This window comes from Ursus americanus, chromosome 3 (assembly GCF_024610735.1).
Source record: "Ursus americanus isolate L20-20 chromosome 3, mUrsAme1.1.p, whole genome shotgun sequence".
NCBI lineage: Eukaryota > Metazoa > Chordata > Mammalia > Carnivora > Ursidae > Ursus > Ursus americanus.
The window spans coordinates 5,787,427-5,806,333 of record NC_142129.1 but is presented as its reverse complement, the minus strand read 5'-3'; the positions used below and the strand labels follow the sequence as shown (position 1 = coordinate 5,806,333).

Here is an 18,907-nt window from a genome sequence, read left to right as displayed (position 1 = left end):
CCTGTTAGCCTAAAAAATTATCAGGGACACTTCTTCTTAGACTGCATTCTCATATTTATAATAAAAAGTACCAGAGCAGACGTATCATTATGAACGCTTCTGCCTACTCAGGGATTGTTCCAGAAAGAACACAGTTGCAGCCTTTAGTCCTAGAGAGTGATAAACGGGAGAACATTCCTATCCTTAATAAGAAAGGAAAGAAATGATTTGGGGAGAGGGTATATTGAATTAGATGTGTTATTCAGTGATCTTGCTCACCTTTTATTTAAGTACACCCCAAAATCCTACACACAGTAAAGTATGAGGGCACACAAGTGCTGACGGTCAGGAGGTGACGTTATCAGACCGTCTACTATTATCTAAGGAAAGAGAGAACACTAACTTAAAAAGATCAAAAGATAATTCTGATCTGTCCTTCACTTTGTTAAGACTATATAATCACACATTTTTAACTTCAAAGTCATAAATACCCTAATGGAACTTGAAGGCCTTGGGACATTTGTTTTCTTGTGTATTTTTTAAACCATGAAAGTCTCTTACCAGTTTGATTCAACTATGATATCAGGACTTATCAGTTCAATGAACATTTCCAGATGCCCTACGCGTCAGGGAACACGCGAGGTTCTGGAGGGAAAGTCGATATCCGACACCCTGCCTCTGTCTCCCTGGCTGTTCCTGCGATTCACGATCCCCCCAGCGCCCCAGCCAGTGAGTACTTGGGGCATCGCCGTGGGGCAGGGGTGGGGAGGGAGGGAGGAGTGCGGCCCCGCTGCCTCACCTCAGCCCGCACTATCCTGTCCACGATGGTCTCCAGGATTTCCAGCTTACTGCACTTCACAACACCCTCGAAATACTGGGAGCGGTGCTGAAGGGCCTGGGTCACTGTGATATCTAGGTTATTGTAGGTTTTTTCAGCAGCAAGGTTCTGTAATAAAGTAACAGTGAATCATATCCTTTCATTTCAATTCACATTCTTTTTAAAAAACATTCATGTTCATCTTACGTGAGTCCCACCACGCCAGGTTATCACCCGCCCTTAGCATTAGTTCATCACCAATAGTAACGGACGCTTACAGAGAGGTATATACCTGCATCGTGGAGCAACCTTGTGAAATAGGACGGCCTGTCCTGCAGAAGAACCCCCCATTCTTCCCCGGGGAGGCTCTAGAGCCCGAGTGGATAAAGTCTCTGGAGAGGCGGATGGACATTTGTAGAGGGTGAGAAGCGCCCAGGGTGCCCGAGGCTGGGGAGCCCCTGGGCTCAAGCAGTGGGAGACGAAGAGCTCTGGACAGGCCCCACAGACCCACACGGCTTCAGCCTTGGACAACCTGACCCAACCAAGTGCCTGTTTCCGGATGTCTGTTATCGGTAAGCAGAATACATGCAACAAAAGGGTTTGAGGCAGCTGGCTGCAAAGAAATATTTAACGCTGGGACTGACATTACGGCCAAAAAGGAGGAGCACATTTGGGGCTACCAGAGTTTCAGTTCCCTTTCTTAGAATTTCTTAGAAATACCATAAAACCCTAAGGAAGTGCATTTAAAATGAATGGGGAAAGGAAAGCAGCCTGTGGAAAGAAGTGGCACCCCCTCCAGATATACACCAGGGTTAAAAAATAGGACTTTAAGTCATTCTCCTGAATGCTGCTGCTGTCTTTAGAACAGTTGTTCCCAATTAGCAAACAATGGGCTCTATCTAGCAAGGGATCCCCGAATTCACGTGTGCACTAAGCCCTTGCCTGTTGGCAGAACGAGTAACGTCTTGTGAGTGGAAATAGGACCATTTAAAATATTTACACATGCTGGAGTGCTGGATAAACTATCCACGTACTGAAAAGACAACTATAAAATGCTAATGTATTATTCACTGCTGAGCCAGTGAATGTTAAATACAATTACTATGGACAGTCTACAGAATGCTCTGATCGCATATCCGCAAAAGCTGTTAAATTCGGGGAAAACGCAAACAGATTAATGAGTGTTTTAAATGCATTCTAGATGACAGGTGTGATGAAATTAAAAATACTTACAATTACATCAAATTTGGAATAAATATCTACAACTTTTCCTAAAAATGAAAACAGATGTTAGAAAAATGTCTTAGAAACAAAAAGTAACATTTAAAATCCATCCTAATCAGACACTTACTAGCAATTAAGTATTGCTAATAACAAACTTGTCTAATTTTAAATGAACATGACATCACATCTTAATGGAAAATGTGAAAATAAGCTGGTTAGAATTCTCATTAACTTGAGTGCTCCTTGGTGCTGACTTGATCTGCCAGATCTAAATTTTCATCCCCAATCCCTGCCCACCACCCACCCAATCCAATCTGTTGACCATTTAACAGTAAGTTTGCCCCAGAGGACAAAGCATGGTCTCCTCGGCCCTGGTATGACCAAACCCACAGACCTGACTCGTCCACCACAGGCAAGGCTGACACTCGTCTTTCTACAAAGACGTTCAAGGCTTTGATGATGGGAGTGTCCGGGTGGATGAAGGCGATGTTGTGGTAGGTCCCAATTCCAAGGGCATCCAGGTTCTGCTTCATGAAGGCAGGCTTTGGCATATCAGACATCTAAACAGGAAGATACATACAAATGCTCTAGAGCCCAACACACCTTTTAATGTTCACATGTCCACACTTGGACGAAAAACTATAACAAATTCAAGTTAGTGTTCTCTACCAGTCTACCTGGCTGGCTGAATTAACGTGGAAATGTTACATATAAGAATTGTAGTTTTTGTTCAAACTGATTTCTATTCTGAGCTTATATTTAACTACTTAGTAAAATACTGCAGAACACACACATCGTAACGTTCCCCTTCCCTTCACTCACTGAAAACCTGGCTGGAAGAGGGAACAAGAGGTCTCTTTGGAAATCAAGACCCATAGCCACCCAAGAATCCTTTATTCTTATTTATGTTAAATTCCTGGTCCTGCTGTCAGCATTAAGTGTTATTTATGAAGAACCCACACATTTCCAAACCCAGCACGTTTGATGGGGGTGATCTGAGCTGCGGCTAAGCTGGTCCTCACCCCATCCCACCCTGCATCCTGAACTCTCCTCTGGAGGACACCAGCTTGTGATTACTGGGAGCAAAGACCAAGCCAACCGAACAGAATTAAAAGAAGCTTTAAAGTTCACTTTTCTTTTCATGGGCTGTTTTAGAGGAGGAAGGAGAAGTCAGAAGAGAGAAGTCTAGGGTCATGTTTGACTAAAACAAAATAAGGTCTACGGTTTCAAAAATCCACCTTGTATAAAGGGTATAGTTGATTCCGTCCTCCTGGTGTACCTTATAATTATCAGGAAAAGATGAACAATTAGAAGAAACAAAATGTTCAAGTCAAAGAGTTCATCAATATTCAAATCATGAGAATCCTAGAAATTTAGAGAAAAAAAGAAAGACCTATTAGGTCATCTAGCCCATCTTGATGCAGGATAACCCCTGTTCCATATTGTACGCTTAGGCTGTCAAATGTCTCTAAGGGTAAAGCCACTTTTTCTCAGAAAATGATCTCAATTCGGTAAAAATCAGGGTCTGAAATTTATTTAGAATTCGGTATTTTAATCTGAAAACCTCCAGTTGAACATTCTAAGAGCACAATTTAATTACCATATTGGCCCAAATATAAGGCAGTTCTGGCAGAGGCAACGTCCTCTACTCTTTATGGAAGAGAAAACACCAAGGCCTGCCTCCAGCTGTTATTCCTCGTCTGCCTCGGAAACGGGCTGGACTCAAGCTCGTCCCGTCTGGGAGACCTGGGGCAGGTTTAACCCTCTGAGCCAGGCGCCTCTGTGCCAAGGAGCTACCAGGCGGCCTGCTGACAGGGCTGCGGAGGGAGGGAGGCCGCGGGGCAGGAACCGCTCTGCCACTGGCCAGCGGTGACCTGCAAAGTCACTCCACCTCGCAGTCTCACCACCTATAAAATGGGATTAATCAAAATACCTACCTGAGAGGGCGGAGGCGAGGATTAGCTGTGTCTTGTGAAGTGCTTAGGACAGTAGCTGCCATGTCATAAATGCGTTAAGAGTCCCTGGCTCTCACGATTAACGTTATTTTACAACAATTGCTCTCTGAGGGGCAGACGGGCTAAAAGCCTGGCACCTGCAGGCCCTGAATACACGGCCCCAGCCTGGGTCCCGTTCAGCCCTGATGCTGAGGCGGCAGCCAGAGCAGCGCACGGCCACCCCCGGGCCTGCGCACGACAGAGGTGACGTCTGTCCAGCCATCTCCACACGTCCCTCACTGTCCCCGACACGGTGTCTCCACTAAACTGCATGCTTTTCAGTAAACTTCCTACTTTCTTCCTTAGCATTTAACCATGGAGAGTGTTAGTTTTAGGACTGGCTTGATGGACAAGATTTCTCCCCATGTCTGAACCCCTGTGCCCCTGTCTGGCAGAATGGAGGCAGGGCTCCAGGAGAGGGAGCGTCCACTCCTCTGCATCACCCCAAAATGCGAGCTCATTTCCTTAACTGAAGTGTGTAGAGGGAGAGGGAAAAGCTAATGTGATGTAGATTTTTAGTGTCCATTAAATTCTTTTGAAAAATGATTTCACGGGGCACCTGGGTGGCTCAGTAGGTTAAGCATCTGACCTGTGATTTCAGTGCAGGTCACGATCTCGGGGCGTGAGATGGAGCCCTGCGGCAGGCTTTGCACTCACCGTGGAGCCTGCTTAGGATTCTCTCTCCCCCTCTCCCTCTGTACTCCCTCTAAAATAAATAAAATCTTAAAAAAACAAAAACAAAACTTCATGTGATTTCTGAGCCACGAATGAGGACGCCTACTGGTCACAGCTGACCAACTATTTCTAACCTCAAACTCGGTGCACAGAATCCAAAGGAAAAAAATTAAAGCCCTCTTGTAAACAAACAAACAAACTCTGGTCCTTCTGAGCCTCTTTTAAAAGATATTGACCAAAGAGGCCAATATTATGATTATGAAGACATTTCATTCCAAATGCAGTTGAGAAAACCTACAGATAACATAGCCCGAATTTGGACCAACATGGTAGATTCTTGCCAAAATTTTATACATTTTGTGTTTTTCTACTGCTGCAATTTATAATAAGATAATCCTGGGGACAGTATTTTTTGAATGTTTCCAGAACCATGATACCAATAAAGCATCATAACGCAATTTGCTATAAATACTGGCTCAATTTATCTTCCATAGCACTTTTTTTAATTAGACGGACTTGCAAATTGCTTTACTGTCCTCATATTTTAAGTGATAAAATATTCTAATTTAAATAGAGAACTCCAAGTGTTTTTATTATTTTGATACTTGCACTGAAAGGTGATTGCTTTTTAACTGGAGTCAACTTGAAGAATGTACAATTTAAATAGCAGTAAGTTGAGAAACGGAGACCTCCTAACAATCCCAATTCCAAAATTAACAACGTCTCCTCCGGAGGTGACAGGAGCCAATTTACTTGAAGTGATTAAAGTAGATGCAACCACAGCTTTAGAAACACTAAAAACTACTTACAAAAAGCTGGAGGAACTTGAGGATTCTTTTGTGGGTAAGGATATAAAGTGCATTCCCACTGATAGGGTCAATAACTGGCAATCTGTGGATTTTATTTTTGATCAACGAGTATACAGCATCGAAGAGGCTGCGGGAAAAGCCATCAAAGTTGTTAGGAGGCTTTAAAGAAAGTTGCAAAACGCTCTGGGGCGCCCCTAGTTCAGAAGCATTTGCAGTGTTTTTACATCGTAGCAATAAAAGGTTGACTTGACTTAAAACTGTGTTTTGGAAAAGTTTTAAACTGGCTATCTCAGCAAGTGTTTCCATTTTTCAGTCTCTGTGAATCGCAGATACGAGTGCGAGCTACGGATCTCTAGGAGAGCAGTTTCCAGTAGTGAGTTTAATGCTGCTGTTTGAGAGACGGCAGGGCGAACCCCCAGGACCGCTACCGGACACCAGCAGCGACGGGCAGCTGTGGCCCGCGCCCCGCACGGGAGCCGACCTCATGCAGCCCGCTTCTGGGCTGCCCTGGCCTCTCCTGGGGCTGCCAACCAAGACACCGGTGCGTTTATCTGGGTTTTTTGTACTTAGAAATAAACTAATAAAAATCAGTATTCCACTTTTTCTCACTGGTGCTTAGAGTTTGCAGAATATTTTCATACAACGTGGAAACGTATCAGAGCCGTCCCAGAAGGCCTGGATCACAAGGTATGTGCTAGAACACTACCGAGGAGGCAGCGTGTTCTTCTGACCGCCTCCGGACCAGTGTCTAACGGAGATGGCCCTTCCATGTCGGGGTACAGGAGAGCCTGGGGAGCTGCTGTAATGCCCATTCCTGGGCACCACCCTCCAGAGGCCAGTGAGCAGGTCGGAGGTGGAGCCCGGGAACACGCAGGATTAACAAGCTCCCCACACGGTTTGTGCGGCAGGTGTCCGGGTTTTAAAGCTGCTTAGTCTGACCATCTTCCCAGCCCCTTAGCAATCCTTTGGACAAACAATGGCTGATTCCTATTTCTCTAAATTTATTAAATTTAATATTTGAAATTAAGAAGGCTGTCGCCTATCTAGACTAAAAAAACCTATCAATCATGAAAACAAAACAATCTGAATGAATGTTTTCAAAGGAGAAAAACTTTACAAGTTTACCTTGCATCTGGAGATATATTCACTAAAGGCTTAAATGTTTCTTGTAAATAAAGCTCTGTTTTTATAGAAAGAAAATATGCAATTAGTAACACATTTGCTGTTTGCAATTATTATATAAATTACTCTTCAGTTTACAGATAACAATTAGAAGGATTAAAAACTGAAATAAAACCTAATTTACCGAACACTACCGTATAAATTATAGTTAGGACTATTTTACACAACATAGAAACTATTTTCAGGATGTTGCCATTGTGGAAAAATCAAATATTTAAAAACAGTATTACAACATATGTTGTAAGAAGAAAAAGCAACCAATTGGATGTAAAAAGCAATACCAGCAGAGGTCACTAGAATGCTCCCAATTACAGTTGCCCTCCAGAGATGAAGTGCTCATGAAATCCTCTAAAACTAATTTACGTAGGTTTTAACAAACTTTGTTCTTTAGGCGTTAAGTTTTATTTTACCAAACTAATGCTCAAAATCTGTATCTTGGGGATCTTTGTTGTCTATAGAAATTATCTTTCTAAAGATCCACTATAATTTGCCTTCCTAAGGTTTCTATACAGAAAGCGTTCAAGAACAGCCTGACATTCCCATTATTACCACCAGATACCATGTAATATCAAATTGTAAATACACTTAAATCTTAGTCTAACATTACTTATATAGAATTTGATAAGAAGTACCTCTCTTGGTGTTAAGTTATATATTCATAATGGGCAGTGCTAAGATACAGATTTCATGTTGACTGTGTAAGTTTGACTTGATAAAGCCATTAGAAATCAACTGTACCATTCAATGAAACTTACAGGTCAGAGGGAATTAAAAGAGCCCTTGCCCTTTAGAGAATTCTAATGGACCTTCATATTTTGCAGATTTTCAATTTTTAATTAACATGTTTCTGTCTACAGGTCTCTCCGTTTCTACCCAGGCTTTTTCTCTGAGACCCCTATACAACCCCTTCCTCAACGTCCATCAGACTGCCTTCCTCAGTGATTCCCACCTTGTCCAATCCACCCCAACCATCCAGCATGATGGGTCTAAGAACAATTACACATAGAATGAGAATTTAAAAAATGGCTCCATTTTACAAAAGGTGCTCTGATTTTAAAGGGTTATTTTTTCATGTGATTTATCCAAATCTTCCAGTTTAAGGTTTATTTGTTCTACGTTTCTCCATAATTTATAAAGAAATAATTAATTATTAAATTTAAGAACACATCCTTGCTTTGTCAGGCATAGGAGGCATTCCCCTGGTGCATTTCCTATATAGAGACCCATCTGTGGGCAAGGACAGCCACACTCAGCAGTGAGTGGTGACTCCCCTCGGGGCAGCAGCTGGGGCCTGGGTGAGCTCATCCGTCCTTATGTCCCAGCCTTAGTACACGGACTTACTGTAGGTTCTCCACTAACGTCCATTCAACAGAATGGATCATACTTGTAAGAGTAATGGTACACTACTGAGATTAAACGAGACATGTTTTAATTACGTAGTTTATTAAGCAGAGAGAGAAGGATCCGTGAAGTTAAAATATATTTTACACACTAAGAACATTTTTTTCCTGATATTAAGATTTTTAACACCCAATTGTGCTTACCCCTCCATGTTTCAATCTTATGTTCCTCTAATTCATAAATCTGTACCTGCAAATAAGAAAAATTCTTATTTACAAATGTTAACATATACAACATAAGAAAAATTACTTCATAACCTGCAGAGTCCCATAATTCAGCAGGTGGAAACAAGATAATTCAGAAATACTGGAAATATAAATTATAAAATGCTCTACATTTCTTTGAAGATAAATGTTTTCTAAATTTAAAACATAATACAGGTGCCTGGCTGGCTCAGTCAGTGGAGGGTGTGACTCTTGAGCTTGGGGTCGTGAGTTTGAGCCCCACACTGGGTGCAGAGATTACTTAAAAAAATAAAAAATCTTTAAAAAAATAGCTATAATATTTTCATTATTTTAATATGAAAATTTCTGATACACTTAAATTTTAAAACATATATGGACATATATACCCATTCCTCCTTTTTAAAGATACAGAAAATTTTTAGCAACTCTAATTTGGACAAATGGTTAAATCGTGCTAAGGAGAGATGAGAGGAGAGATCACAACCAACATCAGAAATACAAACAATTATAAGAGAATATTATGAGCAATTATATGCCAACAAATTAAGCAATCTGGAAGAAATGGATACATTCCTAGAAACATATATATGACCAAAACTGAAACAGGAAGAAACAGAAAACCTGAACACACCCATAACCAGCAAAGAAATCGAAACAGTAATAAAAAACCTCCCAAAAAAACAAGAGTCCAGGGCCAGATGGCTTCCCAGGGGAATTCTACCAAACATTTAAAGGAGAATTAACACCTATTCTTCTGAAACTGTTTCAAAAAATAGAAATGGAAGGAAAACTTCCAAACTCTTTCTATGAGGCCAGTATTACCCTGATCCCAAAACCAAAGACCCCACTAAAAAGAATTATAGACCAATATCCCTGATGAACATGGATGCAAAAATTCTTACCAAGATCCTAGCCAATAGGCTCCAACAGTACATTAAAAGGATTATTCACCATGACCAAGTGGGATTTATCTCTGGGCTGCTAGGGAGGTTCAACATCTGCAAATCAATCAATGTGGTACACCACATTAATAAAAGAAAGGACAAGAACCATATGATCCTCTCAATAGATGTAGAAAAAACATTTACAAAATACAGCATCCTTTCTTGATTAAAACTTCACTGTGTAGGGATAGAGGGAACATACGTCAATATCATAAAAGCCATATATGGACAAACCCACAGCTAATATTCTCAATGGGGACAAACTGAGAGCTTTTCCCCTAAGGTCAGGAACACGATGAGGATGCCACTATTAAGACCGTTGTTCAACATAGTACTGGAAGTCCTAGCCTCAGCAATCAGACAACAAAAAGAAATAAAAGGCATCTAAATTGGCAAAGAAGACAACTTTTACTCTTCTCAGATGACATGATACTCTCTGCACAAAACCCAAAGACCACCAAAAAACTGCTAGAACAATACAGGAATTCAGCAAAGTCTCAGGATAAAAAAATCAATGCACAGAAGTCAGTTGCTTTCTATACACTAACAATGAAGCAGAAAAAACAAAAATCAAGGAATCGATTCCATTTACAATCGCTCCAAAAACCATAAGATACCTAGGAAAATCTAACCAGAGGGGTAAAGGATCTGTACTCTGAAAACTACAGAACACTTATATGAAAGAAATTGAGGAGGACACAAAGAAATGGGAAAACACTCCATACTCATGGACTGGAAGAACAAATATTGTTAAAATGTCTATGCTACCCAAAGCAATCTACACATCTAATGCAATCCCTATCAAAATACCATCAGCAATTTTCACAGAACTGGAACAAACAATCCTAAAATTTGTAAAGAACCAGAAAAGACCCCAAATAGCTAAACAAATGTTGAAAAAGAAAACCAGAAGTGGAAGCATCAGGATTCTAGACTGCAAGCTATGTTACACAGCTGTAATCATCAAGACAGTATGGCACTGGCACAAAAACAGACATAGATCAATGGAACAGAATAGAGAACCCAGAAATGGACCCTCAACTCTATGGTCAACTAATCTTCAACAAAGCAGGAAAGAATATCCAATGGAAAAAAGACAGTCTCTTCAACAAGCAGTGTTGGGAAAATTGAACAGCCACATGCAGAAGAATGAAACTGAACTGACCATTTTCTCACTTCATACACAAAAATAAAATCAAAATGGATGAAAGACCTAAATGTGAGACAGGAATCCATCAAAATCGTAGAGGAGAACACAGGCAGCAACTTCTTGCTAGACACATCTCCAAAGGCAAGGGAAATAAAAGCAAGAATGAACTACTGGGGCTCCATCAAGATAAAAAGCTTCTGCACAGCAAAGGAAACGGTCAACAAAACTAAAAGCAACCTAGAAATGGGAGAAGATATTTGCAAACAATGTATCTGATAAGGCAGAATATCCAAAATCTATAAAGAACTTACCAAACTCAACACCCAAAGAACAAATAATCCAATCAAGAAATGGCCAGAAGACATGAACAGACATACAAATGGCCAGGAGACACATGAAAAAATCCTCCACCTCAGTCATCATCAGGGAAATACAAATCAAAACCACAAGGAGATACCACCTCACACGGATCAGAATGGCTAAAACGAACAAGTCAGGAAACAAGAGATGTTGGCGAGGAGGTGGAGAAAGCGGAGTCCTCCCACACTGTTGGTGGGAATACAAACTGGTGCAGGCTCTCTGGAAAACAGTGTGGCGTTCCTCCAGAAAGTTAAAAATAGGGCCACCCTATGACCCAGCAATTGCACTACTAGGTATTTCTACAAAGGATATGAACGGAGTGACCTGAAGGGGCACCTGCACCCCAATGTTGATAGCAGCAATGCCCACAACAGCCAAACAATGGAAAGAGCCCAGATGTCCATGGACAGATGAATGGATAAAGAAGAGTGGTCCACACACACACACAGAGGAATATTAGCCATTAAAAAGAATGAAATCTTGCCATTTGCAATGATGTAGATGGAACTACAGGGTATTACGCTAAGTAAAATAGGTCAGAGAAAGACAAATACCATGTGATTTCACTCATATGTGGAATTTAAGAAACAAAACAGATGAACATTGGCTAAGGGAAGGAAAAATAAAATGAGAGAGAGAGGGAGGCAAACCATAAGAGACTCTTCAATGGAACAAACTGAGGGTTGCTGGAGGGGTTGGGGGACGGGGTAACTGTGTGATGGGCATTAAGGAGGGCACTTGCAGTCATGAGCACTGGGTATTATATGCAACTGATGAAACCCTGAATTCTACCCCTGAAACTAGTAATACAATATATGTTAACTAAATTGAATTTAAATAAAGAATAAAAAAAAAAAAGTTCCATTTCCATGTTGTGGAAAATCAGCCACAGAAAATTTTACAAAGACCCTACAAAATCTTTCAAGTGTAAGCTCCCAATCTCACTGAAAATTCAATAGGAATAAGGTTTGAAAGTAATACTGGAGATCACCCAAGGAAGAATTAGCACAGGTAAGATCAATGACAGTAAAGCTGGAAAGAACACCACAGGGTCAGAGACAGCGTCGGGTGGCCTGACACACATGTGACTGAAGTCCCAGGGGAGAGGAATGGGACAGAAAAGATATCTGAGGAAACAGCAAAAACTTCCCAAATTAGGTGAAAAGCCAACCTAGAAGATCCTAGAAATGCAGCAGCCCTGGAGGATACAGACCAGGAAAAGCAGACGCAGGTGCGTGGCTGCTAGCGCTGAAACCGAGGGAAAGACAGTCTTGAACCAGAAACAAACAGCGGACCATCCAGAGGAGAGAAGGATACACATTTCTACTGACTTCTGACCCGAAGCACTGGGAGGCCAAAAGACAATGGAATGACATCTTCCAAGTGTTAAAAACAACTGGTAACTCAGTTTCTATAAAACAGCGGAAGTGTTCTCCAGGCACGGTGATGACATCAGGACACTGTCAGAGGAACAAGAAGCACGATGGTTCGTCACAACAGAACTGGACTGCTCGACCCGGACGGGGGCTCGTCGGACCGTGGGTGCCGGCGGGGTGCACACCACAGGCAGCGGCGAAGGATGGCGCCTCGGCATAAAAACTAAGAATGCTTTTCCTTTTTCCTCTTCATTTTGTTTAAAACAAAAATAAGGGCAGATTAAATGGAACTATATTTTATGTAAAAAGCTCAGTATTAACTCCAAATAGACTGTGTTCAGTGAAAGTTGACACTGGAATTCATACTGCAACCAACATTACAGCACAGAGAGGTATGGAAAGTACCCATGGAGCTCTACCAGCCATGATGGAGGGGACGGGGCTACACTGGTCTCCGGCGGCAAACAACTAGAAAATGGGGCAAAATACGCGCAGCAGTGGCTCTCAGACACTGGGCAATCGGCAGGGCAGGACAGGCACCCCCGGGAGAAGGCAGGCAAACAAACCGAGCCCCACGATCACCACATCTCTCTCTAGACTGTGACCTAGCCAGGGCACGACACTCCCGCTGGGTTCAGGAGACAGAAATCAAAGTCTGAGCAGACGGAGCCCAGTGCAATCTGTGGGCAGCACGGCAGAGAGGAGGAGCTGGCCAGTACGAGACGAGAAGGTGGTGCGGGAAGCTCCTTGCGTTTTTGACTGAGTGCTAAGTGGGGTGTGCCCGGGCAAAAGGACGAGGCCAGGCCAAGACTCACAACGGAAGAGACCGCGTCTTGACCAGGCAGAATGGAAAGTCCAGGGAGTTCCACAGAGACCCCTAAGTCACGGAACTGAACAAAGATTAGCAGTCCAACAAAGCTTACAAACTGGCCCCCAATACAAGCCTTTGCAAAGATGCTCATCATCATTAGCCATCGGGGAAATGCGGATTGAACCACGACGAGCTATCACCTCACACCCGTCAGAACAGCTAGTATCAAAAAGACAAGAAACAGTAAGAGTTGGCGAGGACACGCAGCAAAGGGGGCCTCGGTGCACTGTTGCGAGAATGTAAGTTGGTGCGGCCGCTGTGGAAAACAGCATGGACTTTTCTTGAAAAATTAAAAACAGCTACCATATGAGCTAGTAATTTCACTCTGGTATTTTTCTGGGAAAAATAAAACTGCAAATACTAATTTGAAAAGATATATGTACCCCTATGCTCACTGCGGCATGATTCACAATAGCCGAGATAAGGAAGCAACCGAAGTGCCCACTGATAGATGAATACATACACACACACACACACACGCACACAGAGGAATAGTAGTCATAAAAAGAACAGCATCTTGCCATTTAAATGTGGCAATGTGGATGGACCTAGAGGGCATTATGCTAAGTGAAATACGTCAGAGAAGACAAATACTATATGATTTCACTACACGTAGAATCTAAGAAACAAACATATAACAGAAATATACTCAAAGATACAGAGAACAAACTGGTGGTTGCCAGAGGAGCAGGGGGTGAAGGGACAAGAGAAACAGGTGAAGAGGACCGAGAGGTACAGACTTCTAGTTATAAATAAGTCATGGGCATATAGTCAATAAAACTGTAATTAACTTTGTATGGTGACAGATGGTAACTAGACCTATTGTGCTAATTGTGTTTGTAATGTATAAAAATATCGAATCACTATGTTGTACACCTGAAACTAATATAATATTGTATGTCAATTATAACTTAATAAAAAAAACTTTGGGCTGTATATTTAGACAACTGCTTTTATAAAAATTTTGATTTAATTAGCTACTGCTGAGATTTTTATTTTATTTTTTCAAGATTTATTTATTTAGAGAGCATGTTTGCAAGAGTGGGGAGGGGCAGAAGGAGAGACGGTCTCAAGCAGACTCCCCACTGAGTTCAGAGCCCCACGTGGGGCTCAATCCCACAACCCTGAGATCATGAGCCAAAACCAAGAGTCAGATGCTTAACTGAGTCACTTGGGTGCCCGTTGCTGAGATTTTTAATAGGGGATTAACTGCATTTGATCAAAATATATCCAGTTAATCATACTTGTGTTGATTTGGCTAGCTCAAAAGCAGACATATGACCATTATAAAGAAAACCAATATTCACTTGCATTGGTAGTATTTAAGAAATCAGATACCCTGTGTGAAATAAATATGGGATACTTACAAAATCTTTGGTAAAACTTAATTCTAAGAGTATCTCTTATGTTTTTACTTTCTCCTTTTATGTAGAAATTTAATTATTGGGCAATATTAACCATTACATGTAAAAAGAATATTAATTAGATTGTCTTTTACCTTTCAGATACCCAAAATAGTATTAAAAATGTTATACAATTCTGTCCTTGCCCACCCTTGCCAAAAAAAAACCCCAAAAAAGAACCCCGCCCCCGACAAAGCAATCAACCCCCTAAACCAACCAAAACCAAAACCAAACACCAAACGAGCTGGTAGAATCACAAAAATCACAGTGTTAGATAAAAGGCCTTAGGTGGCTCTCAAACTATGCTCTTATAAAACAGCTGGACCAGGAACCAGGGACCGGGGAGTTCTCCCGCTAAAATCAGCCAGTAGCAGTCTTTTTGCAACTGGCAGAAAAATATCAAAACTGAATTTCTCCAATTTTAAGTTTTACTTCTTTAAAACCACAGAGTACATAGAGTTCTTGCGAAAAATATTTAGGGGGTAACTGCATGAGGCTGCCCACCCACAGACAGGCCTGGGAAGGTAAGCCCTGTGGCACGCTCAGCTCGAGAGTGAGGCAGTCACAGCCACCCGGACCGGAGTGCCATGGGGGGGCTGCCTTCCTTCGTGGGTCCACGCAGTCACAACACCGCAACGTGCCCATAACGTCATTAAAGATCCTAAGTTTAGTGACTGACGTACACTGATGTGCCCTGCACATTATATACATATTTGTAAACATCCCCTACGAGCACCACCACCCCTCTACAGACACAGAAACATACAGCTCCAATGACTGACGGAAGGATTTCTGGCACTTACCATGGGTGACTTATAGTATCTATGTAGTATATTTATGAAATCTGTAATTGTTAGCATTCCTGGAACAAAGAATTATATGTTAAATATAAAACTACGAAAACTTTCAGAGGTAAGTAAACCTGGCATATTTTCTAGAAAAGCTTCTAAAAACATACTTTAAAGGTATCACGCACAGTTTAATATATTATTTAGGACCATTAGTCTGTTAATTACCTACAATAAACTAAGATAAATTTAGCTGAAATTAAACCTGACAGTACCATGGAATCAACCACAGTATTTGGCGATTCAATGAGAGAAAACTTACTGATTAATATAAAACATCACAGAAAACTTGCAGCTACATGTAAATAATTTAAAACAATTGAAAGTAAGAGAAGGTATTCCAAAAGCTTTAGACACTGGACACTTCTGGGGCACTTGGATTGTCTCCTGAGAAGCATTCTACAAACAATGATTCTTTAAGTAGGGATTTAGCACCTATTAAGTGCCTACTATGTGCCAGACACCAGGACTACAACGATGAAGAAGATATGAAACCTTTCTTTGAGGGAACCGTCACCGTCACCACAGCGGGAGGCAGACCAACTGGGAACTTTAGAACAACGTGATGCCACTAGGAGAGACGACACCCGCCGTCCCCTCTGATGTGTCCGATGAGAAATTCCGGAGATCACACCGAGTTATAGGATATTTCTGATGGGGTAGCAATGATTTAGCACAGGCATCGATCACGCCTACGTCACTCCATTTGCACTGTCCAGAAGGCGTCTGCCACAGAAGTGGGGACGGCCCACGGTCGCCTACACGCGAGCAAAGGTGGCCCGAGGTCAGGGGTGTGAGCACAGCATCCCCCGCGTGCCCTGTTCCCGGGCCTCACGGGAACTGGCACAGGCACAGAAGCCCCTCCTGGGAGCCAGAAAGGTACTGAATCAAAAGAAGCTAGATAAATAAATAAATATGAACCAGAAACTCCGTGGGAGTACGTAAGTGTTTTGAATTTGCTAGCGGCCCCACCTTACCCCGGACATAAAAGCCAGAAAGTCCTTCAGCTTGGCAGTGCTTTCCAGACGGAATTCCAAACCGGCACCTGTTAGGATACCTTGGGCTTTCTACTTTTAGGTTCCCATTTCAGATTTCCTCCCAGGCCCACATTGCTTACCTACAAAACTTTGTTTCTTACTCTCCCACAGTGGCGCTGCTCGGACACCATTGGCAACTAAGGCAAAGAAGGCCTTTTTCACCTAAAGACAAACGGGAGAAACAAAAGCATACTTTAAAGTCCATATACCGGGGCGGGGGGGGGAATACCTTCAACCAAAATATCCATCCAGATCTTACCAGTTGTCATCAATGTTAAGTTTTGTAAGTTTGAGAGGCAAAAAAGAGCTGAATTTATTAACAATGGCAAAAACGCTTTTGTATTATAAGACTGAGATTTTTTTGAAACTGAAACAATGCAATTCACTTCAAACAAATTCTTTTCATTGTATCTAAAGAGTTTGCACACAGAGACTTTATATAATTAAAACCGTATAAAAGAATTAAACTTCTGGGAAACAAACTGAGGGCTTCAGAGGGGAGGGGGTGGGGGAATGGGATAGGCTGGTGATGGGTATTAAGGAGGGCACGTATTGCATGGAGCACTGGGTGCTGGACGCAACTAATGAATCATGGAAAATTACATCAAAAACTAGGGATGTACTGTATGGTGACTAACATAACATAATAAAAAATTATTATTAAAAACAAGAATTAAACTTCAGTTTAATTTCTCCTATATGTGGTTATTCGTTCATTTGAGAACGTTGAAGTTATACCAAATGGCCTGAAATAAAAACCTCTCTCACATGCTCCATAACAAGCAAGCATCCTTCCTCACGTCCTGGAGGCTGAGTAGGGTACGAGAGATGTAATATCCTTGCGCTTTCATACTGTCTAGAGACAGACATTCAGCGAGCGTGTGCGTCACGGGCCGGCCCCGTTCAGGGCGCGCTCACGGACGGCGTCTCCGGGACCCCCGCGACACAGCCCGAGGGGGCACCGCACCAGCTACAGCAGGCGTCGGAGGGGATGGCGGGAAAAGCCAAAGCTCAGTGCTGAAGACGACCCTCTAAGTACCCAGAACAAATAAACAGGGGAAATGGTTCCCCTTTATTAATACCCGAAGACATGAAGATTAAAGCAAGCCTAAAGGGTCACTTAGAGCTGCTCGAAAGGCCAACATTGTTCGGTTGTGGCAGCCAACACAAGTGCTGCTGGGAAACCATGGTGGCATCATAAATCATCAGAAAGTTTTCTGAGTCAAGGCGTATATCAAGAATCACAAAAACATTCATACTGTTTCTGTGCTTTTTCTCTGTCTTCTTAAATTTCAGGAGTACGAATGAAAGATGTGGCATTATTTCTAATATTGAAATTGGAAAAATATCTGCCCCCAACAAAAGAAAATGTATTAAATACCGGACTACCAAAGGGAAAAAAGTACCAAATAGTAAAATTAGGCAGACCATGTGGAAGTAAAAGAAAAAAAGGTTTATGGCAGTGAAAAACATAGACTATAAAATTATACATTATAATTATATAAAATATGTGTTTAAAAGAAAAAGGTCAAAGAGAAATAAGCAACAATTTAAATGATATAAAGGAGCTGGGACAGTGATAGTGTGTTTCTTTGAAAAAATTTCAATGCTTATTTTCTTTGTGACTACGAAAGAAGAAGGCTCTTCTCTCTCCCACTGTATTCCAAACCCTTGCTAACTTAATAATGAAAAGAAACGAGAGAATTACAGGAACCCAGAACTTCCCATCAGACGAGGATTAACGATTTAGCACCGGTTTATGCCTTTATTACGACACATTTTGCCTTTGTTTGGCAGGCGTTACGTAGGTGCTCGGTTCACCCAGTGAGTCCAGGGCCGACGGTGGGTGAGGACATCTCATTAATTATTTTCTATACTTGTCCCAGCCCTGCACTGTGTCCTGATGATGGACAAGGTCGTCGGGGACTCCTCCTGTCTGCCGAGTGAACGGCACAGGACTGGCAAGAGGCGGGGGGCCAATCAGGTGGCGGGAGAGAGGAACAGCCAGCTCACTGTCATCCATAAACTGGTCAAAGATTTTCTGAACCACAGCGTGTAGCAAGAATCACATTCACGCCGCTCGTGTATCTAAACGGCACCCAGGGATGGAGGGCCCGTTTGTAAGGTCTATTTCTACCTGGGTGATGCTCTGGGAAGCCTTGACTGTGGTCCCGGAAAATATTTTAACGGGGGCGGGGGGAGAGAAGTCACAGAGAAACAGATTTTAAAACACATTAAATATGAGCTCAGCTTGTTTTTCTAAACTGGCTGGAGTAGCAGGGGAGTGGGGGGTGTCTTGTAACCACAAATTACTGATTGTTTTTCTCCGCTAAATCTGTTTGGAGAAAACAATTTTAAAATTATTTATCAAGATCATCCATGACACCGTAAATGACCACAGCTGTTGGAAACCCATCCAGAAGGCCGGGAGTCTGCCCGAGCCCGAGTAAGCACAGCAGCCGACAAAACATACAGAGCACATCTGAGAGCCCGGCATGCAGCACACCAGCAAGATTCGAGAAGCTGCAATTCCCCAGAGAAGAGCAGCCTGTGACTCGAGCGCCACAGTCATTTTGGAATTTTTCTGTGGGCATTTTCCAAATCATCTTCAAATAGGTGCACCTCAACAGAAAACGGAAATCTACCAAAAAG

At 42.1% G+C, this 18,907-nt stretch overlaps 1 protein-coding gene and 1 long non-coding RNA gene across 7 annotated transcripts in view; one reads left to right on the top strand and one right to left on the bottom strand.

The window, feature by feature from the left end:
• The window catches only part of LOC148110324 (uncharacterized), a 47,197-nt gene extending 40,961 nt beyond the window's left edge, over positions 1-6,236 (top strand). The window contains exons 2-3 of the long non-coding RNA XR_015723774.1: positions 594-708; positions 5,812-6,236. This is a non-coding gene — a long non-coding RNA (uncharacterized LOC148110324). The remainder of the gene's footprint in view (positions 1-593; positions 709-5,811) is intronic.
• The window catches only part of PRKAG2 (protein kinase AMP-activated non-catalytic subunit gamma 2), a 256,153-nt gene that overhangs the window by 8,570 nt on the left and 228,676 nt on the right, over positions 1-18,907 (bottom strand). For 4 of the 6 annotated variants that reach the window (XM_045792281.2, XM_045792282.2, XM_045792283.2 and 1 more), the window contains 8 exons: positions 16,336-16,417; positions 15,174-15,232; positions 8,225-8,270; positions 6,624-6,678; positions 5,499-5,625; positions 2,415-2,580; positions 2,030-2,067; positions 779-925 (listed from right to left, as the gene is read on the bottom strand). In XM_045792281.2, coding sequence (XP_045648237.1) covers positions 779-925; positions 2,030-2,067; positions 2,415-2,580; positions 5,499-5,625; positions 6,624-6,678; positions 8,225-8,270; positions 15,174-15,232; positions 16,336-16,417 — 720 coding nt within the window. Of the gene's footprint in view, positions 1-778; positions 926-2,029; positions 2,068-2,414; positions 2,581-3,258; positions 3,386-5,498; positions 5,626-6,623; positions 6,679-8,224; positions 8,271-15,173; positions 15,233-16,335; positions 16,418-18,907 lie in introns of those variants that run through there. The other 2 variants (XM_087860684.1, XM_045792285.2) reach the window with 2 other exon arrangements.